This window comes from Dermochelys coriacea, chromosome 3 (assembly GCF_009764565.3).
Source record: "Dermochelys coriacea isolate rDerCor1 chromosome 3, rDerCor1.pri.v4, whole genome shotgun sequence".
Classification (NCBI taxonomy): domain Eukaryota; kingdom Metazoa; phylum Chordata; order Testudines; family Dermochelyidae; genus Dermochelys; species Dermochelys coriacea.
In genome coordinates, this window is record NC_050070.1 from 66,102,984 (window position 1) to 66,130,396 (window position 27,413).

Sequence of the window (27,413 nt, forward strand, 5' to 3'; positions counted from 1 at the left end):
TATATGTGACTGGCGTTCTTTGAGATGTGTGCTCCCTATCTGAATTCCACTGAAGGTTATACACGTGCCATGTGTCTGGAGTTGGACATTTTGAAAGTAGTAGTGTCGGTTAGTCCACGCATGCGCCCTTGCTCCATGTCATAGTTTCATGTGAGGCAAGTAAGGGTGGGGTATGGTGTGATTCACCACCACAAATCAAATAGATCCGCAGTAAAGGGGAAGAAGGGTGGGACTGCAATACAGATAGGGACCACATATCCTGAAGAAACTTCAATTACAGGTATGTAGCCTCCTCCTGTTCTTCTTTGAGTGATGATACCTATTGTATTCCACTGAGGGTGATTAACAAGCAGTATCTGGTTAGGAGAAGGGTGAGAGGAAGATGATGGAACTGTGCAATATTGGATTTGACTTCCAACTTTTAAAGGATGTCTTTTTGTATCAAACTGCCTCTTTTACTCTGTTTAGCCATGGTGGCATTTTTTGGTCCTCTTACTGTTTTTTTAAATTTGAGGAATACATTTAGTTTGAGCCTCTGTTGTTTTTAAGAAGTTTCCATGCTGCTTGCAGGCATTTCAATCTTGTGACTGTGCCTTTTAGTTTCCATTTAACTAGCTTCCTCATTTTTGTGGACTTTTTTAAGTTAAAATGCTACTGTGGTGGGTTTCTTTGGTTTTCTCTACCTTACAATGATGTTAAATTTAATTACATTATGGTTGCTATTACAGTGCAGTTCAGCTAGATTCACCTCTTGGACCAGATCCAGTGTACCACTTCAGACTAAAACAAGGATTGCCTCTCCCTTTGGGGATTCCAGGACTAGTGGCTCCAAGAAACATTCATTAATGAATGAATGCGAAACCCATGACTTTGAACTTCTACTTCTATTGTAATAAGACTCTGCCCTCAAGTCCTCCTTGGATGTTTACTAACATGAATATTTAGACCCCTAGAGAAAGTGAAACTTCCCTACCTCCCTCAGAGTCTGACAAAAATGAATCGTCCTTCTGGAGAGAAGAAACTGTGCCATCAGGTGTGCCTGGACTGCCCTCAAACTCTGCTCTGGATAAAGTGTTGATATACTTGGTTCTGGTATAGGAGCAGTGGTTGGTACTTGGGGTTAAGCTCCTTCATGAAGGCTAATAGAGGCGTGTCCGATACCAAAGAGACCAGTAGGTCTTTTGACATCACACAGGACTTTGGTATGGAATAGAGTGATACCGAAGACAGATGAGTAGATAACATTGGTACTAGGGTAGACAATGGTACTGGGGTCCTTGGTGCTGAGAGGTTGGGACAGCATACCCATTTTGGGCCTTGGGCTACTCTGTCTGAGGCTTGAGAAGATTTATGGCTTGACTTAGAACTCATCCCCCTCTGGGCTCTTTCCTCTCTCTGTCCCGAGATTTTACCAGGCAAGGACAATGGATCTTCAGGAGTAGGAACTTCAGGTCCACATGTGGAGCACTTTTAGATGATGAGTGCTCAGAGGTTTATGCCACAGGCATCCCAGGATCTGAAGAGGGATGCATTATACTCTCCAAAAGGAATATTTTCCAACAAAGCTCCCTAGCTTTCTGGGTTCTCCTAGAACAGAGGTGGGCAAACTATGGTCCGCGGGCCTATCCTGCCCGGTCCCTGAGCTCTCAGACAGGGAGGTTAGTCCCCAGCACCTCCCGCGCTGTCCTCCCTCCCCCGCAGCCATGCCATGTGTGGGCAGCACAGCTTTCCAATAAGCCTGTCCTGCTGTTCTGAATGGTGTGGTAAGGGAGCAGGGAGGATAGGATAAGGGGCAGGAAGTCCTGGGGGCAGTCAGGGGATGGCTGGATGGGGCGGAGGCAGTCAGGAGACAGAGAGTGGGGGGGGGTTGATAAACGGTGGTGTCCCAGAGGGGTCGAGGGATCCCGGGGGGAAGACAGGAAGCGGGGAGGGTTGGATGGGGGTGAGGAGCAGTTAGGGATGGGGGTCCACGGAGGGGGCGGTCAGGGGACAAAGAGTGGAGGGGGATTGGATGGGTCGGGGGTCCCGGGTGGCATGTCAGGAGGCGGGGGTGTGGATAGGAGGCGGGACAGTGAGCAGGGGGGTTGGAAACGGGGTAGGGTCCCAGGGGGGCGGTTAGGGGCAGGGGGTCCCAGGAGGGGGCAGTCAGGGGATAAGGAGCAGGGGGGGTTGGATGGGTCGGGAGTTTTGATGGGGGCAGTCAGGGGGCGGGAAGTGGGAGGCACAGCCTTCTCCACTCAGCCCTCCATACTGTTTTGCAACCCTGATGTGGCCCTAGGGCCAAAAAGTTCGCCCACCCCGTCCTAGAAACTGATTTATAGAAGGCACATCCCTCTCTTTCTAATGTGCCCCTCACCCAAACACAGCCAGTATTTGGTATGCAAGCAACTGAATCATTAAGAGAAAGTTTGGCTTTACAAAAAGAACAATTATTAAAGCCTGGAGATGTATGTTCAGTCACAGGGCATTGTCATCACTAAAAAGTTTACTTGGGTCATCAGCACCTCGGATGAGCACCTAAGTTAGCCCAGCCTGGCTGTGAACAGCCACACTAAAGCCATATCTGAATTACTGTGTCCTCACTGGTGCTTCACTCACTCAGGTAAATTGCTCTGACTTCTGGAGGCATATTTCTTAGTTCTCTGTACTTCAGTAAACTGAGCTACACTCAGATTCTCTCTCAGTGAATTGCGGGAGAACTTGTCTATTCTCTGGGCACAAAGGGGGGATTCTGAGAAGGCACTAGAGGAGTATCAGCACTCAAGTGATCTAGCTGGTGTGCTCACTACAAAGTGAAAGCAGCACCCAAGCTCTAGCTCAGTGGTTCTCAATCAGGGGTACACGTACCCCTGGGGGCACACAAAGGTCTTCCAGTAGGTACATCAACTCATCTCGACATTTGCCTAGTTTAGAACAGGCTACATAAAAAGAACTAGCTAAGTCGGAAGCACCTGGCATTGGCAACGGCCAAGAAGACAGGAGACAAGATGGACCATTGGTCTCACCAAGTATGGCCGCTCTTAAGACAGTACAAACTAAAATTTCATACAGTCAATGACTAGTTTATACTGCACGATATACTATACACTGAAATGCAAGTACAATATTTATATTCCAATTGATTTCTTTTATAATTATATGGTAAAAGTGAGAATAATCCATTTTTCAGTAATATTGTATTGTGACACTTTTGTATTTTTATGTCTGATTTTGTAAGCAATTAGTTTTTAAGTTAAGTGAAACTTGGGGTATGCAACATAAATCAGATTTCTGAAAGAAATACAGTAGTCTGAAAAGGTTGAGAGCCACTTCTAGCCTATTCCCCTATCTAGACCAGACCGACTGGGTTTAAAGCACCACCAAATGCAGGTAAATGTATTTTGTGTGTGGACAGAAAGGGATAACACCGAAGAAAGAACCTAAAGGCATGTCTGCATTAGCGAGCTTACAGCGGCACAGCTGTACCAATGCAGCTGTGCTACTGTAAGATCACTTGTGTAGCTGGCGGGAGAGAGCTCTCCTGTTGACATAATAAAACCACCTCCACGAGCAGTGGTAGCTGCGTTGGTGGGAGAGCTTCTCCCACCGACATAGCGCTGTCCACACCAGCGCTTCTGTCAGTGTAACTTATATCACTGGGGGGAGGGGGGCATTTTTTCATGCCCCTGAGCAACATAAGTTATACCAACAGAAGTGGTAGTGTAGACATGGCCTAAGTTAACTCTGCAGTGAAGAGATAGTCTTGGTACCAGGATAAGCCACTAACCCTGAAGCAAAAACAAACAACCAAGTTTCCTTCTAAAGGGAAGAAAGGAAACACTACAAAATCTCTAACATTAATGATTAACTACTAAGTACCTAACTATCTATAATTAACTATTTACATAAGAAGAGGTAACATGAACACTGCAAATTCCAAATTGTAGCCAGAGAAGGAATTGCCAAAGTTGGGCTTGGCCCTGCCATTTATGCCTTTGGTTAGCATGAGGACCCACAAGGTACAAAGAGTGGCCACCAGCAGGCACTACAGGGCACTGGTTGCACGTACACAATCAGTGGAATGTATACAGAGAAGCATTTGAAGGAAAACATTTCACAGAGTTATTTATGTGAAGGCATTACCACCAGTGTACTTTCAACCCTTAACATTTATATCTAGAGAAAAATGCCATAGGATAAATTTTTATTTAGGGGTTTGAGCAGATGATGGAGCAAAGATATGAGGTATCTGAAGGGAAAAGCTCAGACTCACAGATGGAAGCAGGGCTGGGGAATTTTGAGGGGAGACTGGGTGAGGAAAGTGGTCAGTAGAAACATGTGACTCAAAGAACCAGGCAGAGGAAAAGACGGGCTAGTGAAGGAGAAATAGAGCTTAGGAACAGGTTTGCAGAGTTGGAAAATGAAGAAGGGGCTCAGCAGGTACTTGTTGAAGGTGGAAGGGTAAGGAAGAAGAGAAGAGAGGCTAGTCCTATAGGAAAAGCAGAAGAGTCAAGGGAGACTACACCAAATAGGAGCCCCAGGAGGATACAGGATGGGTTGAAGAAAATAATAAGGGAAAATAGGAATGGAAAGAACTTGCACCCAGAGGGAACAGGGGAGAGACTGGAGAATAGCACTGTCACCAGCAAAAGGCAGGTCTATGTGATAGGTGACTCTTTATTGAGAAGAATAGACAGGCCTGTAACTAGAGCTGATCCAGAGAATAGAAGGGTGTGCTGTCTTCCGGGTGCTAAGATACGGGATGTAGACCTGAGGTTGAAAAGGATCCTAAAGGGAGCGGGAAAGAATCCCCTAATTATCCTTCATGTGGGAACAAATGATACGGCTAGATTCTCGCTGGAAAGTATTAAGGGAGACTATGCTAGGCTGGGGAAGACGCTTAAGGAAATTGAGGCTCAGGTGATCTTTAGCGGGATCCTTCCTGTTCCTAGAGAAGGGCAACAAAGGTCTGACAAGATTATGACTGTCAACAGATGGCTTAGGCAGTGGTGCTAAAAGAAGGGCTTTGGGATGTATGGCCACTGGGAGGCATTCACGGACAGAGGACAGTTCTCTCGGGATGGACTTCATCTGAGTAGGGAAGGAAATAGACTTCTAGGATCGAGGCTGGCACAACTGATAAAGAGAGCTTTAAACTAGGAATTAGGGGGAGATGGATGGGAGACGTCCAGGAAATCTCCACGCCAGATTTTAGCATTGAGAGGGAAGAAGATGAAGTAAGAAAGGATACAGCCATGGGTAGGAGAATGTATATAAGGAGCGAGGGCGGTGTGGATACTAGTCTAATAGGCTATACTGGCTGTAGAATGACTGTGCCTAATAGGGTACAAAATGTGAGCGAGGCCAAACAGCAAAAATTAAGATGTTTATACACCAATGCGAGGAGCCTAGGTAACAAAATGGAGGAACTAGAGCTACTGGTGCAGGAAATGAAACCAGATATTCTAGGGATAACAGAAACATGGTGGAATAGTAGTCATGACTGGACTACAGGTATTGAAGGGTATGTGCTGTTTAGGAAAGACAGAAATAAAGGTAAAGGTGGTGGAGTAGCATTGTATATCAATGATGAGGTAGAATGTAAAGAAATAAGAAGCGATGCAATGGATAAGACAGAGTCCGTGTGGGCAAAAATTACATTGGGGAAGAAAACGAGTAAAGCCTCTCCTACGATAGTGCTTGGGGTGTGCTATAGACCTCCGGGATCTAATTTGGATATGGATAGAGCCCTTTTTAATGTCTTTAATAAAGTAAATACTAATGGAAACTGCGTGATCATGGGAGACTAACTTCCCAGATATAGACTGGAGGACCAGTGCTAGTAATAATAATAGGGCTCAGATTTTCCTAGATGCGATAGCTGATGGATTCCTTCATCAAGTAGTTGCTGAACCGACTAGAGGAGATGCCATTTTAGATTTAATTTTGGTGAGTAGCGAGGACCTCATAGAAGAAATGGTTGTAGGGGACAATCTTGGCTCAAGTGATCATGAGCTAATTCAGTTCAAACTAAATGGGAGGATTAACAAAAATAAATCTGCAACTAAGGTTTTTGATTTCAAAAGGGCTGACTTTCAAAAATTAAGGAAATTAGTTAGGGAAGTGGATTGTACTGAAGAATTTATGGATGTAAAGGTAGAGGAGGCCTGGGATTACTTTAAATCAAAGCTGCAGAAGCTATCGGAAGCCTGTATCCCAAGAAAGGGGAAAAAATTCATAGGAAGGAGTTGTAGACCAAGCTGGATGAGTAAGCATCTTAGAGAGGTGATTAAGAAGAAGCAGAAAGCATACAGGGAGTGGAAGATGGGAGGGATCAGCAAGGAAAGCTACCTAATTGAGGTCAGAACATGTAGGGATAAAATGAGACGGGCTAAAAGTCGAGTAGAGTTGGACCTTGCAAAGGGAATTAAAACCAATAGTAAAAGGTTCTATAGCCATATAAAAAAGAAGAAAACTAAGAAAGAAGAAGTGGGGCCGCTTAACACTGAGGATGGAGTGGAGGTTAAAGATAATCTAGGCATGGCCCAATATCTAAACAAATACTTTGCCTCAGTCTTTAATAAGGCTAAAGAGGATCTTAGGGATAATGGTAGCATGACAAATGGGAATGAGGATATAGAGGTAGATATTACCATATCTGAGGTAGAAGCGAAACTGAAACAGCTTAATGGGACTAAATTGGGGGGCCCAGATAATCTTCATCCAAGAATATTAAAGGAATTGGCACCTGAAATTGCAAGCCCATTAGCAAGAATTTTTAATGAATCTGTAAACTCAGGAGTAGTACCGAATGATTGGAGAATTGCTAATATAGTTCCTATTTTTAAGAAAGGAAAAAAAAGTGATCCGGGTAACTACAGGCCAGTTAGTTTGACACCTGTAGTATGCAAGGTCCTGGAAAAAATTTTGAAGGAGAAATTAGTTAAGGACATTGAAGTCAATGGTAAATGGGACATAATACAACATGGTTTTACAAAAGGTAGATCGTGCCAAACCAACCTAATCTCCTTTTTTGAAAAGGTAACAGATTTTTTAGATAAAGGAAATGCAGTGGATCTAATTTACCTAGATTTCAGTAAGGCATTTGATACCGTGCCACATGGGGAATTATTAGTTAAATTGGAGAAGATGGGGATCAATATGAACATCAAAAGGTGGATAAGGAATTGGTTAAAGGGGAGACTGCAACGGGTCCTACTGAAAGGAGAACTGTCAGGTTGGAAGGAGGTTACCAGTGGAGTTCCTCAGGGATCAGTTTTGGGACCAATCTTATTTAATCTTTTTATTACTGACCTTGGCACAAAAAGTGGGAGTGTGCTAATAAAGTCTGCAGACGATACAAAGCTGGGAGGTATTGCCAATTCGGAGAAGGATCGGAATATTATACAGGAGGATCTGGATGACCTTGTAAACTGGAGTAATAGTAATAGGATGAAATTTAATAGTGAGAAGTGTAAGGTTATGCATTTAGGGATTAATAACAAGAATTTTAGTTATAAATTGGGGACGCATCAATTAGAAGTAATGGAAGAGGAGAAGGACCTTGGAGTATTGGTTGATCATAGGATGACTATGAGCTGCCAATGTGATATGGCTGTGAAAAAAGCTAATGCGGTTTTGGGATGCATCAGGAGAGGCATTTCCAGTAGGGATAAGGAGGTTTTAGTACCGTTATACAAGGCACTGGTGAGACCTTACCTAGAATACTGTGTGCAGTTCTGGTCTCCCATGTTTAAAAAGGATGAATTCAAGCTGGAGCAGGTACAGAGAAGGGCTACTAGGATGATCCGAGGAATGGAAAACTTGTCTTATGAAAGGAGACTTAAGGAGCTTGGCTTGTTTAGCCTAACTAAAAGAAGGTTGAGGGGAGATATGATTGCTCTCTATAAATATATCAGAGGGATAAATACAGGAGAGGGAGAGGAATTATTTAAGCTCAGCACCAATGTGGACACAAGAACAAATGGGTATAAACTGGCCACCAGGAAGTTTAGACTTGAAATCAGACGAAGGTTTTTAACCATCAGAGGAGTGAAGTTTTGGAATAGCCTCCCAAAGGAAGCAGTGGGGGCAAAAGATCTATCTGGTTTTAAGATTCTACTTGATAAGTTTATGGAGGAGATGGTATGATGGGATAATGGGATTTTGGTAAGTAATTGATCTTTAAATATTCAGGGTAAATAGGCCAAATCCCCTGAGATGGGATATTAGATGGATGGGATCTGAGTTACCCAGGAAAGAATTTTCTGTAGTATGTGGCTGGTGATTCTTGCCCATATGCTCAGGGTTTAGCTGATTGCCATATTTGGGGTCGGGAAGGAATTTTCCTCCAGGGCAGATTGGAGAGGCCCTGGAGGTTTTTCACCTTCCTCTGTAGCATGGGTGACTTGAGGGAGGCTTCTCTGCTCCTTGAAGTCTTTAAACCATGATTTAAGGACTTCAATAGCTCAGACATGGGTGAGGTTTTTCATAGGAGTGGGTGGGTGAGATTCTGTGGCCTGCACTGTGCAGGAGGTCAGACTAGATGATCAGAATGGTCCCTTCTGACCTTAGTATCTATGAATCTATTAAAAAAATATAATTACACTTCTGTGATCAACAGTCAGACATTGACCATATCAAAAAGCAGTTTCTTGGATTCTGAATTAAAAATCTCTTATTTCTTACTTTATTACCATTCATTTAAAAAAGATGAAGGTGGCAATTTGCTGGGGGAAGATTTGTAAAGAGGACACAAGGGCTTTTATTGGAATGTTTAAGAAGATACAGAGGTACATGCGCAAGCAGGCACGCACCACAACCCCAATGCAAGAACAGGGATTTATTTTCGATTTTGAAATAGTCAGACAGGACTCATTAACTGCAGTGTGGGTTTAGTAGTTTGATTTAAACAATCTTTTTCTAAGATGTCCTTTGATTTAAAGGGGTTATTCTTATACTCAGATTATTTTAGATAGAGAAGGACACTACTTCAATGCTCCCTCCATTTTTGATACTTTAAAATTTCAGGGCGATATAAAACAAAATATTCATGGCTTTCTGGGCTCTTTTTCCTTTTCCCTCCCATCCTATTTGCCAACTAATTTGATTCTACCGTGATCTCAATGTTAGTCATATGATATCCAAATCACTCTCCAAGCAACAGACTAACGCCATTATTACTTCACTGTAGGCCCCAGAACATTCATCCTAGGTGTGAGGGGAAGAAAATATTCAAACAAAGTCTTTAGACATGGAAATAAGAATTCAGAAGTGTACTGATAAAGTAAGTTGCTGCTTGAAATACTATCACTTTTAGGGTTGTCCCAGCATGAGAACAATTTCTCATAAATTAATTAATATTTGTAATGTCAAGATAAGACAGTTCCATGAGGACAAAAAATGTTTACTTTAATCATGAGACTTTTCCAATACCGCAAAGTTTAATCTTGATATTTCTGCCAAGATCTCTCAGCAGCAGTTAGCATTACTGTATTTTTCAAAAGCTATGAAACATTGAGAAAAGTAACGTTATTACATACTTGTCGCTCAAGATCTTGAATTTTTTTTGCATCTGCTGTTCTGTCCTTTAAACGTTTCTTCTGTTGCACAGACTGATTCCCAGCTTCAGTTCTGAGATTATCAACCTATCCAACATATTCAGTGGTACATTACAAAAAGTATATGCAACAGGTTCACTTCATTAGCACAGTTGAAAATATTTTAAAATTATTAAAAAATATTTAAAATATCCTAATTATTTCAAATTAACTATAATGAAAGAGCTCCATATTTGAACAGGACTAGTGCAGAAGTCTATCCTAGTTATCAGTATAGTTTGTCTGATAGAAGTCTCTGAGTTATATTCTCATGCTGGGCTATGGCCTCTTTGTGCTAGATAGGGGTAACGGAACTGTAACCAAGCTGCAGAGATCTAGCAGAGAATTCCCTTATGAAGGGAACTCCCTGGGAGCAAATCTTTGCCAGGTCTGTGCCCTGAGCCTCTTCCCCCCCACTCTTTTGACATGGGAGGTGGGTGGAATGGGAAAGTGGTATGGTAGAGCTAAGCTATGATGTCTTCCACTGACGTATGATCAGTTAAGGGCACAATTTAAGCATTCACAGCTTTGCATTCAGTGATGCAATTTAGAGATGCCCAGCAGCAGCTCTAAATTATGTCTAAGGTGGGCTGTCTCTGAGGTTCAGGGAGTCAGAACCAGTTCCCTGATGCGCCCCTTTCTCTCCATCACCAAGAAAAGCTCTGTCACAGGAGAAAATTTGGCCATCAAGGTTCAAGTCTAATATCTGTAGCTTCCACCTAATATTAATATTGCAATGCATTGCTAGAGAGATATTGGACCGTTAAATGAACACACATTCCCATTATCTACTGCATCAATGGTGGATGTTATTTTAAAAACATGGATAATAATAATGCTTCAGTGTAATGTTTAACTTTTGATGCACAAAACTGTTCATCCAAATGAGAGCAATCTTACAGTGTTTCCCAAATGTTTGAAAATGAGCCTACTTTCAGGAAAATGAAACCAATAGTGACAGCTCCTCCCCACCTACCATGTGTTGTTAAAGGCCTACATATATCTTAATTTGCAACCTCCTCCCCCACTTTGGGATATTTATAATAAAATACTTACTCTGTTTTCTACATGCATTCATGAGCAGGGAAATAGTATCACTGATATCTGAATTAGCATCCATTGATATAAATGGGGCAGTTCACACTCACACAGATACTGTTTCAGGCTCTCTGCGTTGGTTTTACTTGTTTCATGTTTTGAAAGGTTTTCTTTTCAACCATTACAGTTAGAGACTTACTTTTCTTTCAAGAAAACAAAGCTTCCTCTGACTCTGGAGAATGATTGAGAAGCCTGTCCATGTCCCCTACAGCTTCAGCCTCTGAGGCATGCATGCCATGCACTTTGGGTAACACTACTTTAACCACTACAGTATGGTATGTTTTTCAAATGTTAATATAATAACGTAACTCCTATCTGGTAGTCCTAGTCAATAGATTTGCATGGCCTAAAGAACTATCAATTTAGAATTATTTCCAGAAATGCCATTGAAGTGTCAAATGCAAATAAAAACAGTTTTAAGCTCTCATACATCTAAATCCTCCATTTCACACATAATAAATGTACATTCTGCATATCAGGCCCTCAGTATTTAAATAAAAGATTTTGATGTATTCCAATACTGCACTTATAATATGATAGATAACATACTGAAGAACCAAGTTGTATTCTATGGACACTATTTCTATAAATACTAATTCACAAAAATAAACATTGAACTGTTGTGATCACCTGTAGTTTCAGTTTCTCAATTTCTTCTTTTGCATCTTTAAGACGAATTGCATCTCTATCCAAAAGCTCCTGATTTTCTGCATACCATTGAAGTCTCTTTTTCAAAAGACTGATTTCCTGTTTGTATGATTCTTCTATAATCTTTATCTCATAAGATTTTTCACCTAAAAGGCAAAAATACTTGATTTAATATAGTCCTCTTAGAAATCTGCAACAAAGCTATCAGTCAGATATTGCATCATTCTCAGATACATTTCAGGCACTTTGCCACTAGTTTTTCTTTACTAAAATTTAAAGGTGCGACTCAAATTAAGTTTTTAAATATAAGGGCATTTCAAAAACATTTATATCACATTTATTTAAGCCCTGTATTTGTAATAAGTATTACAAATAATTAAGTGTTATACATTTATTTAGTGAAACACAGGTAAAGAGCAATTATCCAATTATTAACTGGAATAAGAGCCTCCACAAATGAGTACTTTACCTGAATTAGAATCAATTTGGGCTTTTGCCAAATCTCTCTCTCTCCTCATTTGTCCCAAATCTACTTCAAGAGCTTGTTTGTCTTGCTTAAGCCGTTTTATCTCTTCCTGCAATTTGGCTTCTTCCTTCTTAATTTTCACAGAAAACATGTAAAGAAAAATAAACCAGCAGAACATACTTTTTTTTTGTAGAAAATGTAACTAGTGTTTCTCCATCATAAGATGAATCACAGCTGCTGCACTGGTCCCTTAGCAGCCAATGTGATTGTCTATGTTGGATAGTATCCTTTCTACGATACAGTGCAGGAAGGACTATATGAAGTTAGTCACACAATAGAGGCTGAATCTGAGGTCTCTTATAACATAACAGACTCTTATTAGATCAGTCTTAGAAGCCAAACAATCCAGATTCAGTGTGTAAGTAGACCACAGTTAAAGAAAAAACTTTAGTCTAGGCACAATGGCAAAAAATATGAGTTTACATATATCAAGAACATAAACCCATTCCCAAACTTCAGTCTAGTTCATTTGCATCAGTGAGTACTAACCTTTAGCCTACTCCAGCTATGCCTTCTTGGAGACCCTTCAAAACAACAATTTGCTTCTAGATCTCCTGCTTTCCCAAGTCCAAAGGGAAATGAATGAGAAGGCTGGCTTCTCAGAAATCCACATGCCTCCTTCTGAGATCTATGAACATTTGCTGGCTGGATATGGTTCTTTCTACAACCTACTGGTTTTCTTCCAAGATGCCAGGTCTTTCCCTTTGAGTGCGATGTGGCCTCACACTCTGACCACCCAACAGAGAGACTTGTTCCCTCCTTTGCTTTGAGAAAGTGACAATCTTCCTGCCTCAGCTTCTGCATATTTAAAATGGGAGATCTGCCCTCATATACTGTCGATTATACGAATAGCATGGGGGACATGGATGGTATTCGGATAATGGGGAGTTTGGATAATCGAGAGAGCAGGGAGCCTTGCTCACTCCCTCCCATGAGGGCAGAGCTGCAGAGGGCTCCCTGTGCTGCTCCTTCTTGATTATTGCAGGCACAGGATGCCCCATGCGGGGGAGAAGAGAGGCATAGTGGTCTTGAGAGAGCACAGCAGGGAACCCCAGCTGGAACTAGGCTCTGTCCTGTCAGGACCACAGGCTTTGGCTGTGCAGGGAGCCCTCTGCAGCTCTGCTGTCATGGGCCCCACTCCCATTACAGCAGGACTACAGAGGGCTTCCTGCACTGGTGCAGGAGTTATTTAGTAGAAGGATGGCCTCCCTTTTGGCCAGAGGTCTCTTTGCTCTATTGTTGGACAAGGAAGGGATAAAGCAAAGGTTCAAATAATAGGGTTTTGGAAAATCCAGAGAGTATCCTGTATCTGTAAATTTATCTTCTCAGGAATAACATCTTTGGCTGTCTATCACACGAGCAAACTCTTCCCTTACAGAATACAGAAACAGTTCAAAATTCTGAACTGGCAAAGGCACCCGCCCTCCAGCTATCATCTAGAACCTAACTGAAAAACACTCCTTAAACACTGCACTAAACTTGCCTGAGACTAGCATGCATTCTTTATTGGTGTCTCAACAAAATGTGCACCTATAAATGTCTGCATACTACCTTGCTGGCTGCCATCATTCTCATAGAACTTTTCAGCATAACCACTGAAGCACCCACAGAGATGATAATGGCTAAAGGCATCTTTGGAGGCTAGTTTTGTGCGTTCAATTGATTCTTCATTTATGTTATTTTCAAGTATTAAAGCAAGACAGGTTTTTAATAAAGATTATAAAATGGTACATCATTTTAGCATAAGGAAATATGCTACAAAATTTCCAATTTTACTTTACACAATAAATCTATGGTATCAATGGATATATTTATTTTACATAGAGAGATTAATATTTAAACAGATAAACAATTCTGGAACACAAAATCCACTTACCTGTGCTACTCGAAGTTCTGAAATCAGTTCTGTGAAACTCTGGTTTCTTGTTGGTTTAGAATCCCGCTCTAACTGTGACAGGAAGTTATTTTTATCCATTTGTTCTCTAATGTAACAATGACAAAAGAGAACATTATGCAGTTTGGTGATCTTATGTAGCTTTCTGCTTCATTAACACATTCAGTGGTTTCCCTATGAAAGGATCATCTCTACAAATTCTGTCAAATATTTCTTTTAAATCATTAAAAAAAGAATAAGCACTGAAATACATAAGTAAAACAAAGCCCAAAATTACTCCTGGGATATCAGATACCAATCCATCCATCTTCATAAATGCTAACTTGATGATTGTGATGCTGTATATAAGAAAGATGACCGTTTGTATCACTGTTGTCAGATGTCAATGGAAAAGTTAAGATTTGCTAAGTATGATTATCTTGTTTACATGCATGTATCATTATTGTATCTGAAGTTATGAAGATTGGCTATGTACTTATGTCTTACACATGTGTTGTATTCCTGGGTGACACCCCTCAGAACGAATTTACATTAGGGCTAGACAGCTGTGTGTTGATGGCCTAGCAAGGACACTCAACTCATACAATGACCATTGAAGAAACTCATCCTGTCCAGATGGCTCTTCTGGAGGATGCCTCAGATGGCAAGGAGTCAATGGCCACCACCCAGCGTTTAAGTAAAAAAGGTTAAGGGCATGTGATATGCTCATATGATCCTGGGCTGAATCTTGGACCAGTAACTTTCCACATACAGGTGCTGTGAGCTTTGTTTGGGACTTCCATGCACATGGCAAAAAAAATAAAAGATCTCTGATACATCTCTGTGTTGCCTCTTTCCTGCTTTAATTCTCTGGCCTGTGGATTTACAACTAAAAGGAACATTTTGAACTATGAACCGAGGACCTTCCAATCTTTTGGGAGTTACCAGAGAGACTTTACATGCCAGCAGTTTATTCCATCACTGCTGCAAACCTGATAAGGACTTGGCAATCATTTGTTTGTGTATGATTTATTAACTATTTATAACTCTCTTCTTTTCTTTTATTAATAAGCCTTTAGTTAGTTTACTAAGGATTGGCGACAGTGTGATATTTGGGTAAGATCTGAGATTCATACTGACCTGGAATATGTCTCATCCATTGGGATTAAGAAGAACTTCACATACAGTGAAATGGGGTTTCAATAACCTCTCACTATATTAGATTGGATTGACTGGATGGGAGTCAAGGGCTGGAATGCCTAAAGGGGACTATGTTTGGCTTCTGGATAATTAGGTGCGATACTGCAGAAGTTCTTTTGTTACTGGCTTGGTGAATCTAACTATAGAGTAAACTACCAGTTTTGGGGGGACTGTCTGGCCTATTTCTTGCAGTCTGCCCTGAATGTGGCATTCTCAGTGTGGCCCATCCCAGGCACCAGTCACAATGATAATTGCAAAGATTTTAGATAAAACAAAAGATGACAAGTCATTATATGATCAAAATCAGTAAAGGTGATATCTACCCCCTTTCCTGCACAAGCCACTATGTCTACACTGCAATTAAAAAAAAAACAAAACACCACTGCAGTAGTGAGTCTCAGAGCCCGGGTCTACAGACTTGGGTTCATACTAAAAGCCATATAGATGTTCCCACCTGGGTTGGAGCTCAGGTTCTGAAATCCACCCCTCCTCCCAAGTTTCAGAGCCTGAGCTCCAACTGAAGCATGAATGTCTACACAGTTATTGGTAGCGCTGCAGCATGAACCCATGTCTGTAGACCTGGACTCCAAGACTCGCTGACGTGGGTTTTTTTGGCAGTGTAGATAGACCCATAAACTCCAAATAAGCAACCTTTGCTTAGGAAAACCACATGCAAGTCTGGGTATAGAATCTACTCCCCACGAATTAAGCTCAGCTGTGAGCTCCTATACAAAGATTTGTAAATACTGGATTTGCACGATTGCTGACCCTCTATGCTGTTACAGACACAGATCCCAGTTTTACAGAGTGGGAGATTCCCCCTATATAACTACTGCTCAGTCACTCACCCCTCAGCATGGTGATTCCTCTGTACTGGGGTCTTCCGTGACCTGAGCTGCTTGGCGAATTTCATCTTATGAGAATACTTACGAATAAGGATAACCAAACATTTTAACATGGCAAATAAAATTATACTACCAAAAGGCATGCTCTCGCCCAGGCCTTCATTTAATTTTGTGGCCTATTCTGTGTATGAACAAACATTCAATCTTGAGATTTAGAATACAACCATCTAAGCTACAAGCCCTATTTACTCCAATAGGTCTCTAAGAGAAAAGGGAAGGCTAAGAACTAAATCTGGACACTTCTTTCACCCCTCCCAATTTCAATGGAATAGGAGTTCACCAGTCACCTATCACCATCTATGACAAAACAAAACAAACAATAGGATATCCGACAGGCTTGCTAGTTCTGTTCTTATGGTTCTGCTTACTGAAGGCTTGTCTACAAGGTGAGTTAGTGTATGATAAGCTAAGGCAGACTAACTGGCCTGTGTGGACCCTGGTGTGCACTAAAAGTTCCCTCGTGCATGTTAATGTTGTCCCGTTTCAGACAGTATTATGTTAATGCACAGTAGGGAATTTTAAGTGCACAACTGCAAGGTCCACATGGGCCAGTTAGTGCACAAAATACTAGTGAAGACAAATGTATATCTCACTAGTGCAGACTAACACACAAGCCCTCAAACTAACTCTGAATTTGTGTGTCTTTAAGGCTAGAAGTTTAAACATACTCACTTTAAGGACGCTAATTCAGATGTTAAATGTTGATTTTCCTTAAACATCCTTTCCTCATTTTTCTTGTTTTGTATCTGGAGTTCTTTCATTTGCTTGTATAACCTTTCATTTTCCTAAGACAAAAAAGATAAACTTAACCCACATTCATTTATTAATAATAATTTTATCTGGCTCAATAGCATTGTTACTGTAATTTACAGGTGTACTTTGCTTCTATCACATTCTTAATACTTAGATTTCATAGCAAATACTCTATTACCTCATTCATAGAACAGACTAAGTATAAATGACAATAATTTATAAAAAATAATAGACAATAGGTCATATAATTGTAATCATTGAATACTCACACATAGGCAAACATTTATGTTGGATGAGACTTCGATGTTTATAATAATTTGTTTTTTGAGCACGTCTGAATATCAAATACTTTTTTATACAGCATGCTAAACTAAATTTAGTACACATTTACCTTGGATTGTATTGAGCGTCCATGCTGATAATACTCATTAAAAAATAATGAGTTAATTACATTTGTAATTGAACTCCTTCGGAGAGAATTGCACGTCTCCTGCTCTGTTTTACCCACATTCTGCCAAATACTTCTTTTTATAGCAGTCTTGGATAATGACCCAGCATATGCTATTCGTTTTAAGAACACTTTCACTACAGATTTGACAAAAAGCAAAGAAGGTACCAATGTGAGATTTCTAAAGACAGCTACAGCACTTGACCCAAGGTTTAAGAATCTGAAGTGCCTTCCAAAATCTGAGAGGAATAAAGTGTAGAGCATGCTTTCAGAAGTCCTAAAAGAGCAACACACTGATGTGGAAACTACAGAACCCAAACCACCAAAAAAGAAAATCAACCTTCTGCTGGTGGCATCTGACTCAGATGATGAAAATGAACATGCGCTGGTCCGCACTGCTCTGGATCATTACCAAACAGAACCCGTCATCAGCATGGATGCATGTCCTCTGGAATGGTGGTTGAAGCATGAAGGGACATAGGAATCTTTAACGCATCTGGCAAATAAATATCTTACGACGCCAGCTACAACAGTGTCATGCGAAAGTCTTCTCACTTTCAGGTGACATTATAAACAAGAAGCAGGCAGCATAATCTCTTACAAATGTAAACTAACTTGTATGTCTGAACAATTGTCTGAACAACAAGTAGGACTGAGTGGACTTGTAGGGTCTAAAATTTTACATTTTTGTTACATAACTGCGCTCAAAAACAAAACAAATAAAATCTACGTTTGTAAGCTGCACTTTCATGATAAAGAGATTACACTATAGTACTTGTATGAGGTGAATTGAAAAATACTATTTCTTTTGTTTTTTACAGATTACAATATTTGTAATCAAAAATAAATATAAAGTGAGCACTGTATATTTTGTATTCTGTGTTGTAATTGAAATCAATATATTTGAAAACGTAGAAAACTTCCAAAAATATTAAATAAATGGTATTCTATTACTGTTTAACAGAGTGATTAATCATGATTAATTTTTTTAACCGCTTAACAGCCCTAGTACTGAGTCATACCCAATCCCAGAACAAAAGTTTCAAACTTTGTTCTCTAAATTTTCTCCTTTTCTACCAGTGCAGTCAAAGACACAAGTTGTACCTCTGGGCTGAGAAGATGGACAGATGCTGCAGATGCATGCTAACAGAGCCAAGCTTACCTCCACAAGCCTAGTTTTTCTTGGGAAAACACTAGTTTTCCCATATGATTTGTGGACAGAAATATTTATTCTTTATTGGCCAAACTGCATTTTATTTGTTAAAGTTTTCAGCTCACAGGTCGTATTCTTTTAATGCCAGGTAACACTATATAATTGGGAAGAGCTTACTCAAAACTAGAGAGATATAAGCTTTTTTGAAATGTGTGTAATTTATTCATGCCCTTCAGAGCTAAACCTCTACGGCTTTTTAGAAAAAGATATCTCCCTTAAGTAGAATAGCAGCAACTAGTCAAGGATTTCAACTAGGAAAGTTTCATTCTCAAAAGAATGAGTTTAATAATTCATAGGTTTTCCATTTACAAAAGGCCCAAGTAAGGCAACTTTTGAAATTTTGAAGAAGAAAACCCCAGAAAATTTTATTTGGTAACAATTCAACTAAGTGTTTTTAAGTTAAATACAGATGCATCTTGTATGTGGAGAAGCGCAGAAGCACTTAACCTCAACTATGGATACAATGACCATGGCAGATGGGAGCCTAACTTCCTTATGTGCTTTAGAAAATCCCACCCTAATGTTACAAAAACAACAAATAGTTTATCTGATCTTTTTGTTTTTACAGCTAACCAGAGTTCACACCACCACATTAAAATATTACTCTACCTGCTGATAACCGTGAAGAAGGTTTTCTTGATCTTGAATTTCCTTTTGGATTTGCTTTAACTTTTCTTCAGTGACAGCCTCTGTTGCCCCAAGATGAAGCCATTTATTTTCTTTGCTCAGCTCTTCCAAACTATTTACCTATCAAAATATACAAAGCACACAAAATGTCAATAAAACAATTGTTAGACAAAGTTCTCTGGAGAAAGCTTTGCACTAAGTTAGATGGCATCTATTTTCCTTTTTATTAAAACACACACACACACACACACACACACACACACACACACACACGGAAACAGTACTCAGAGTAGCAGCCGTGTTAGTCTGTATTCGCAAAAAGAAAAGGAGTACGTGTGGCACCTTAGAGACTAACAAATTTATTAGAGCATAAGCTTTCGTGAGCTACAGCTCACTTCATCGGATGCATTGATCTCTCCTCTGCTTTTTCCACCAAATGCATCCGATGAAGTGAGCTGTAGCTCACGAAAGCTTATGCTCTAATAAATTTGTTAGTCTCTAAGGTGCCACACGTACTCCTTTTCTTTTTGGAAACAGTACTCTGAGCCTTCAAAAATACTGGTATCATAGAAGCATTATCTGAGAAAGTGAAGCACATGCAAGATTGTAGTAATATGCACAACAGGCCCTGTTCAGTATAAGGGCTTGTCTAAATGGGGAAACTTACCAGCAGAACTATACCACTAACTCCCCATGTGGACACTCTTATTAAGAGTGTTCATGTGGTATAACTGTAGCAATATACTTGAATTGGTAAAGTTCTGGTGGTAACTTTCCCTGAAAGCCAAGCCTTAAGCATAGTTTTGCAGAAAAAACAATCAGAAAATGTATATAATTCTGCTTTTATTTTACCAGAAACTGACATTATATTAAACATTTATTTATAATTATAGCATAAGGATTTATAATCTGAATGCTGCCCTGGAATGTGTAACACAGGATACGTATACACTGTACATCACTGGTGGCAGCTATATGTATACTACATGCCGCCATATGATGCAGTTAAAAGCACACTGCATCCACACTGCAGCATGTAGCCATAGATATCAGTGAAATGCCCTGGCAGGAGAGGGGTAGTGGGGTAAGGCTTCAGCAGCTTCCTGCTGCCAGAGCCTTTCACTGCAGTCAGCAATAGTTTTGCTGTGGGGGAGGGAGTGGAGAGGCAAAGGCTGAACCTTTCCCCACTCCCTCCCCCTTCCCCACCCCCCAGCCCTAGCCTTTCCCCATTGCCAGAGTCTTTTCCTGAGGCAAGGAAAGGCTCTAGCAGGGGGAAAGGCAAAGCCTTTCCCACCTGCCTCTCCGCTGTCAGAGCTTTTCCTTGCAGCAGGGAATGACTCCAGCAGCAGACAGCTTGCACAGCTTTTCCCTGCTATCTCCTCATGGTCAGAATTCTTCCCTACTGGAGGAGTTAAAAACAACAGTGTAGACAGGAAGACATAGCTCAGGCAAGTAGAGTGGGTAGAGTATGTATCACATACATACACACACTCCTCAGGTGTCTTTAGTTGTCTAAGCCAGGCCTCACCAGCTACACTGTTATTTATACCCACGCTAGGGGGGCTATGCAGATATGTACTCTACATGCTGCCAAAAGAAGCATGCAGCATACACGTATCCAGAGAGGAATTAAACAGACAACCCCTAAGTAGCAAAGCTTCTAAGTAGTAGCCTCCACTCATCTTGTAACTATGTGGCTTAGTGAAGAAAATTGGTAAGTAAATTGGTTGAGGTGAAAGTCCAAGACCATCTTTAAAAAACTTGGGGTGAGACCTGGTAGAAACTTTGTCCTTATTTAAAAAACAAAATAAAAACAAAATAAAAAACAGAGTAGGGCCTCCTACACGTAAGTCCTGCAGTTCCCCCAACCTCCTGGCCAACATGGAAGCCACAAGGAATGAGTGAAGAGCATAACTCAGTTTACCCTCTGGAAAAACAAACAAACTTTATGATTGATTTCAGATGGAACAGCAATAGCGTGAGTGTACACCCTGCACCCCCCCACCCCATTTATTTCCTGTTAATTGGTTCAGAGCAGGAATGACTGAACTAAGAAATACTGAGTGTTGTTTTGAGAAGCAAGTCTTTCCCTTTGTCTGTGGTGGAGGTGGTACAATACCTTTGTCTGAAGCACATAGTTTTCTTGACTCAGCCGTAAAAGCTCTTTATCATGTTGCATTTTCATTTCTACCACCTTATTCTCCATTTCCTTCTCTTTCTGTGAAAATGAGTCTTTTAGCTGCTGAATTAAATCATGTGCTGCTTTCAACTTTTCCTCTGCTTCCTTGAGTCTTTTTAGCAAATAAAGCTCTCTCTCACTGTTTTTGACAGGGAAAAGTGAGGAATCCTGGTGAAGAAAAATTACCAGAGAAACACTGCATTGAGCTCATTGATCATTCATTTTCATTTCCATTTCATTTCAATACGATGTATTCAAGATTTAAGGTTAGCCAATACGACATCATCTTTCTGTGAACTATTTCACTGAGCACTCTGAAGATATAAAGAGAGTTAATACAGTTAAGCAAGATTAAGTGCCCAATGCCAGCTGATATCAGGGTGAAGGAGAAAAAAGAATTGGGAAGGATCTTCACAGGTAAAATATACAATAAAATTATAAAATTATTGTCTTTAGGTTTTGGGGTTTTTTTTAAGCAAGTCATGTTAAAATGTCATTTAAAAATAATATTTATACTATGGTTCTGGTAAAAAATGGCATCAATTTCAAAGAGCTTTTCCTTGTATGCGTGACAAATCCTATAACCTTACTTTAGAGATAAAAATGAATTTCTAACTACTTTTACTCTCCTTAGCACTAAAGAGCTAATACTGCTAAGAGCGAATCAGTTCGATTCTAGTCCGACTCATACTTCAGAATGGCTAAAACCCAATAACAAAATTAATATTTCAAGGTGAACAAAGCTGTTAAGGCACTTTTGAGTTGTAGTAGCTCTAGGGCCAGATTTTTCTATTAGCTGCATACCTGCAGTTCCCACCAACTTCAGCAGGAGTTAAACATGAACGGATGATGGATAATTAGAACTTTTTAATATATTTCAGTAGGGTAGGATTAAAAAAAAAAGAAGTATTACTTACCTGACCTGTAACTGTTGCTCTTCAAGTGATTGCACATATCCATTCCATGTGAGGCATGTGTGCCAAGTGCACTGAAGCCAGGGATTTTTTTCCCTAGTGGTATCCATTGAGGTAGTGCCTGTGCCTGCATGTACTCCTGGCCCAGGATATAGAACTTGGAGCCACTCTGGCCCTTTTCAGTTCCTTTGCATTTGAATCCATAACAAGCTAGACTCTGCTTCAGAGGGGAAGGAGGATGGGGTGTGGAATGGACATCTCGAAAAAACAGAACAGATAAATCACTGTTTTTCCTTCAGGTGTTTGCACATGTCCATTCCACGTTAGGTGACTCCCAAGCAGTTTGAAATAGAGGCAGAGCTCGGATTCTATCTGAAAAGGGACTGTAGAACTTCCTTTCCAAAGCTGGTATCATCCCTAGAAGCTGCAGCAATAGCATAATATTTGGTAAAGGAATGTGCATGTGTCAGAAATTGGGATATTTTCACAAAATGCTGTTGTAGTCGCTTGAACTCCTGGGGAACATGCAGAAATCTTTGAAGGAGCAGTGGTCTCAGCAATCTCATAATACACTGATATGCATGATGTGCTCTAATTTGAAATTCTTTTCAAGGAAACTGCCAGCTCCTTAATTCTGTCTGCAAAGGAGACAAACAGCTGAGGGACGCACAGAATGGCTTAGTTCTGTTGAAGCAGCAGGCAAGGGCTCTATGCATGCCTAAAGTGCGGAGCCTCTATTCATCTTGTGACTATGTGGCTCAGTGAAGAAAATTGGTAAATAAATTGTTTGGTTGAGGTGAAAGTCCAAGATCATCTTTAAAAAACTTGGGGTGAGGCCTGGTAGTGACTTTTTTTATTTTTTAAATTAAGGACAAAGTAGGAGGCCCTACTCTGAGGGCCTGCAGATTCCCCATCCTCCTGGCCAACATGGTAGCCACAAGGAAAGCCATTTTGACTGAAAGTGATGTAATCAGGAGAATGCAGCCAGTGACTCATAAAGGTGGGCCATCAGAAGTAATACTAGGATCAAGTCCCAGGACACAGGCAGTGAGAAAGAACTAAAGGGGAATCAGAGTGTCTCCACCCTATATACTCTTGGCTGGGATTACAAAATAGATGCAAGGCACCCAAGCAGCCCTCATCGGTACTGCTATGTGAAAAAATCTCTCTTTCCAGTTCACTGGGTGTGCCTATACTTAGTGTGGAATGGATATGTGCAATCACTTGAATTGACGGTTATTCCCAAGGAGGGGTGAACACAAATTTCAGAACGCATGCAAAACTGCAGTACTGGCAGTTTATAATATAAAAAAAATAGAAAGTTTACTTGTAAACTGAACACAGTTAATATGGAAATCACCAAGATGAAAACATGAAGCCCCACAATGACATTTTTAGTCACTTTTCAGAAAATAAATGCACTTTAAATTTATTTTTGCCAATATTTTAAAAATATTTGTTTGTTGTGGCTCTAAGTCTAGCTTCCCATACACTCATTGGAAGCTGCCTCATCCTCCCAGTATGCATAGAGGTGCCAGGGAAGAAGGAAGAGCAGCACTCTGACAGGTAGTGCAACATCCTACGCTCTTTTCTTTGCTTTCAAGATTTCCTTTGGGCTCTTTTATGAGCCTTTATTCATCTTGAAAAGGTTGCTGAATAGAAGGTTCAAAAAAAATGGCAGCGACCACCCACAGCTACCTGAGCTGCATTCCTCCATGTCTTGCTTACAGAAAAGCAGGAAGAATGCAGGGCTAAATACCAATAAATGCATAAAATTTCCTGTAAGACAAAAAATAAATAAATAAATCTTGCTTTCTTATTAGCTGACCACTGCCTGCCTGAATAAAAGAGGAGAAAAACTCTTTGCCATGTTGTTAGCCAAGTCATTTTTCTGTTGACATACTATTATATGCTCAAGCACAATATGCAGTACTAATACCTAGACAGACAAATACAGGTACTAACTTACATGCTAAGTATAATAGTTTTATTTAAATTAAAACCGTCTGGTACTGAAATATTAATGTTTAGAAATTAGATAATATATAACATTTTCACAACAACATTGACATAAAACTACCAAAACAGACTGATCTGGGAACCTAAAGTGGCAATAGGACTTTAGCAATATCTTTTAGAAGAACATCAACATCTGATTAAAGCAAACTCTTAATGCCAAGTTTCAGCATTTATTGATCCTGTTATAAAAGGTGTTACAAAAAGCTTTAACAAAACTGGTATGCAAATTCTTCATCACGGGTGTTCCAGTTTTGACAGTAATAACTTAAAATACTACACTTACTTTTTGAGTCTGCAAACAAGAATCCATTTCCTTAATCTGCGGTCCAAGGGCATTAATCACTGACTGGCCAGACGTAACCATATTGCTGACCTTTTTAGAAGCCGATTCATTTATTGCAGATCTTATTATCCTAGTAGTAAATAATGTTTCTTCATTTTGAGAGGAAAAAGCAGAACAGAACAAAATTCAGTGAGTGACAGACTGTGAAGGCACTGTGCTTCCAGGCTATAAAACCAAAGAAAACATTTATTTTCTACTAGTTAACAACACATAGTGTATGTATATGCTCTCAGAAAGTTAAGTATATTCATATGATCCACCAGTGCTAAGCCTCAGGCTTCTGGCTCACAATTCAAGCACTCCATAGTTAAGATTTTCAGTTAATTCAAGAGCATCCACAACAAATTATGTGCAATGTTACTGGAGATGGAGTAGCCATCATTTCCTTTATAAAATTTTTATTTATACTTAAAGAACAATGAGTAGTATAACGTAATAACCAGAATGCCCTGCAGACCAAAAGATCAGGATAATTATCCATTAATTGGACAATAAATAAGCTAGCTCAAGTTTCAGAGTAGCAGCCGTGTTAGTCTGTATTCGCAAAAAGAAAAGGAGTACTTGTGGCACCTTAGAGACTAACAAATTTATTTGAGCATAAGCTTTCATGAGCTACAGCTCACTTCATCGGATGTTTTGTGAACCTTCTTTAAAAAGAACCAAGCCACCCACATATATGTGAAGATACTACATAATACCAGTCACAGCAGAAATGACACCAATCTTAGAAATAGACCCTGTAGCAAAACAACCGCCCCCCCCACACACGCACAGTTTAATTGAGAAACTCAGCATCTATTCGTAACAGCCAAAATGACATTGGTGTATGCAGTGCTGGTGTAGCCATGTTGGTCCCCGGATATTAGAGACACAAGCTGAGTGAGGAACTCTCTTTCATTACATCTCTGTGTGGGCTCAAAAGCTTGTCTCTCTCACCAACAGAAGTTGGTCCAATAAAAGATATCATTTCACCTACCTTGCCTTTCTAACTTGACATTGGGACAAACAGTGAAATTCATCCTAGGGTATAAATTCAACAATTTATAGCTCAGTAGCCTAGAACGTGGGGGTTTTCTGTAACTACTAAAATACTAGAGACTACATACACTCCTGCCAAAAAAAAAAAAAAAAAAAAAAAAGCCTGAGCTGATGACAGGAGTTTCTACCTATAGTGCAGGAAAATATATTGGTAAGTGACCATATTGCAAATCAGATGCCTTTTGCTCTTCTGAAGAGCTGGTCTCTTTCAGGTTTTAGCTCTGCTACTGTTGGTTGTGAAATAGTTGTTTGCTTCTAGGACTACCTGAGGTATTTTTCCTGGGAATTTTAAGGCAGATAAATATACCTTTCCTTACCAACCACCTCTGTCATCATTTTATCCAGAAGCTCCCTAAACTGTTGGCCTCTCAAAATAAGGGAACCACAGACATGAGCTGTTTTACCCTACAGTGTGCTCCATATGCTTCCTGGAGACCACATTAGATGCTATCGAATGTGCCGAGAATGTGAGAGCATCCACAGAGTGGATGCCTGTAGTGCCTCAGAACTAACAAACATTGCCCACAAGATGCCAAAACTGATCAGGAATTTTACAAAGTTCAAATGAACCAAATCCTGAAATTCTGTCTTTATTTGTAGTTCACTCTCCGCTGTACAAGCCACTTGGAAGCAGAGAATTCTGGAGAGGTTTTTTCTTAGTGGGCAACCTCAATGTCACATTAATGGGCATTAAGGAAAAAACTAATTCTGGAAATAAATGGGAAATAAAAGCAATTGTTTCTTTGTATTTTCTAACAAGTGCCAAAATGCACAACTGAGGATAAAGATAAAATGCATATAAAGAACAGGACAGGCCACACTGAAAGAGGTTACAATATCACTTCAACAAGCTGAACCATCCAAAGGGATTTTAACAGAAATGGAGATTTTTTTAGTTGCAGAGAATACTTATAGTTTCTACTCTAGTAAGAATAACAGACGTACATGTGTTTTTGAAGGCAAAATTATTTTCTATTCAGGTGGTCAGCAATAGTTAAATAAATGTAGTGCTGGAGCATGGGCTTTGAATAATTACATATGACTAGAGTAAAAGGCTGGTCAAAAAATGTTTTTTCCTCCCTATGGAAAATTTTGAATTTTCATAAGGAAATTGAAAATGTGTTAGACCCTTTTTATACCAAAAAAAAAAAAAAAAAGAAAAAGTCAATGAAAAAACAATGGTTTTTGAAGACAGCAGGCACTTTCCTTAGAAGTTTTCATGTCGTCAAAATTGACAGAAGATTTGACTAGCCCAGTAAAGGAAGGTTTGAAATCCACATGTAAAATATGCTACAAAAGAAAGATTACAGTTCTACAATGAGTTCTGGTAGGTCTATTCAAGCTGATTACATTTATTTTTCTTATTTCACTTTTGGACTGACTATAATATCCATGAGTCCGTGATATCAAAATGCATCAATTTGTTCAATGCAGTAAATATCATACAATCTAATTGCAATCTAGGCCCACCCCTCAGGAACATGCAGGAATCCTGGGAATCTCACACGGATTTATTCTTTCAGGAAAAATTAACACTGCTATAAGACTCATCTTTAAGAAGTGGAAAAAGTACATCACATAAAATTGAACACTATTTTGTGCGTGTAACATCAAAACCAAAAGCTCTCTGGATTAAACAAAAATTAACTTCTGAACTCTTCATTTAAGATAAAATTATGTGTATAAAACTATCAGTTTACCTTTTTGCCTTGCTTTATCTGGAGGTGATTTGGCTTTCAAACTTGGCTTTTTGAGAGCTTCTTTTGATGCTCTCTTTTCACTAATTGTGGAAAGTTGTTTTAAGGGTGAAGTGGATTTACCATATCCAGAACTCCTAACCAACATATGAGGTCCAATGGGAGATTTCTTCTTATGTAAAGGAGCTGTACTTCTAATGCTCTTGTGCATTATTTGCTTATTAAATGAATCCAATCCCTTGTTCCTCCAGGTGCTGGACTGATGTGCCTGTGTAGAATAAGTATAGTTTTTAACAACCACATTAGACTATAATAAAATCTGAAGGTAACTTCAGTTTTATTCCTGTTTATTTA

At 39.9% G+C, this 27,413-nt stretch overlaps 1 protein-coding gene across 13 annotated transcripts in view; it reads right to left on the reverse strand.

Annotated features, from left to right (window-relative positions):
• The window catches only part of CEP162 (centrosomal protein 162), a 92,738-nt gene that overhangs the window by 25,612 nt on the left and 39,713 nt on the right, over positions 1 to 27,413 (reverse strand). For 12 of the 13 annotated variants that reach the window (XR_006279852.1, XR_006279851.1, XM_038394857.2 and 9 more), the window contains 9 exons: positions 27,063 to 27,327; positions 24,265 to 24,413; positions 20,989 to 21,216; positions 18,852 to 18,989; positions 16,501 to 16,613; positions 13,727 to 13,832; positions 11,794 to 11,920; positions 11,307 to 11,470; positions 9,522 to 9,626 (listed from right to left, as the gene is read on the reverse strand). Coding sequence is in view for 11 of the 13 variants with exons in the window: in XM_038394857.2 (XP_038250785.1) it covers positions 9,522 to 9,626; positions 11,307 to 11,470; positions 11,794 to 11,920; positions 13,727 to 13,832; positions 16,501 to 16,613; positions 18,852 to 18,989; positions 20,989 to 21,216; positions 24,265 to 24,413; positions 27,063 to 27,327 (1,395 nt within the window). In the remaining 2 variants the exon portion in view is untranslated. The remainder of the gene's footprint in view (positions 1 to 9,521; positions 9,627 to 11,306; positions 11,471 to 11,793; positions 11,921 to 13,726; positions 13,833 to 16,500; positions 16,614 to 18,851; positions 18,990 to 20,988; positions 21,217 to 24,264; positions 24,414 to 27,062; positions 27,328 to 27,413) is intronic. The other variant, XM_043510613.1, reaches the window with a different exon arrangement.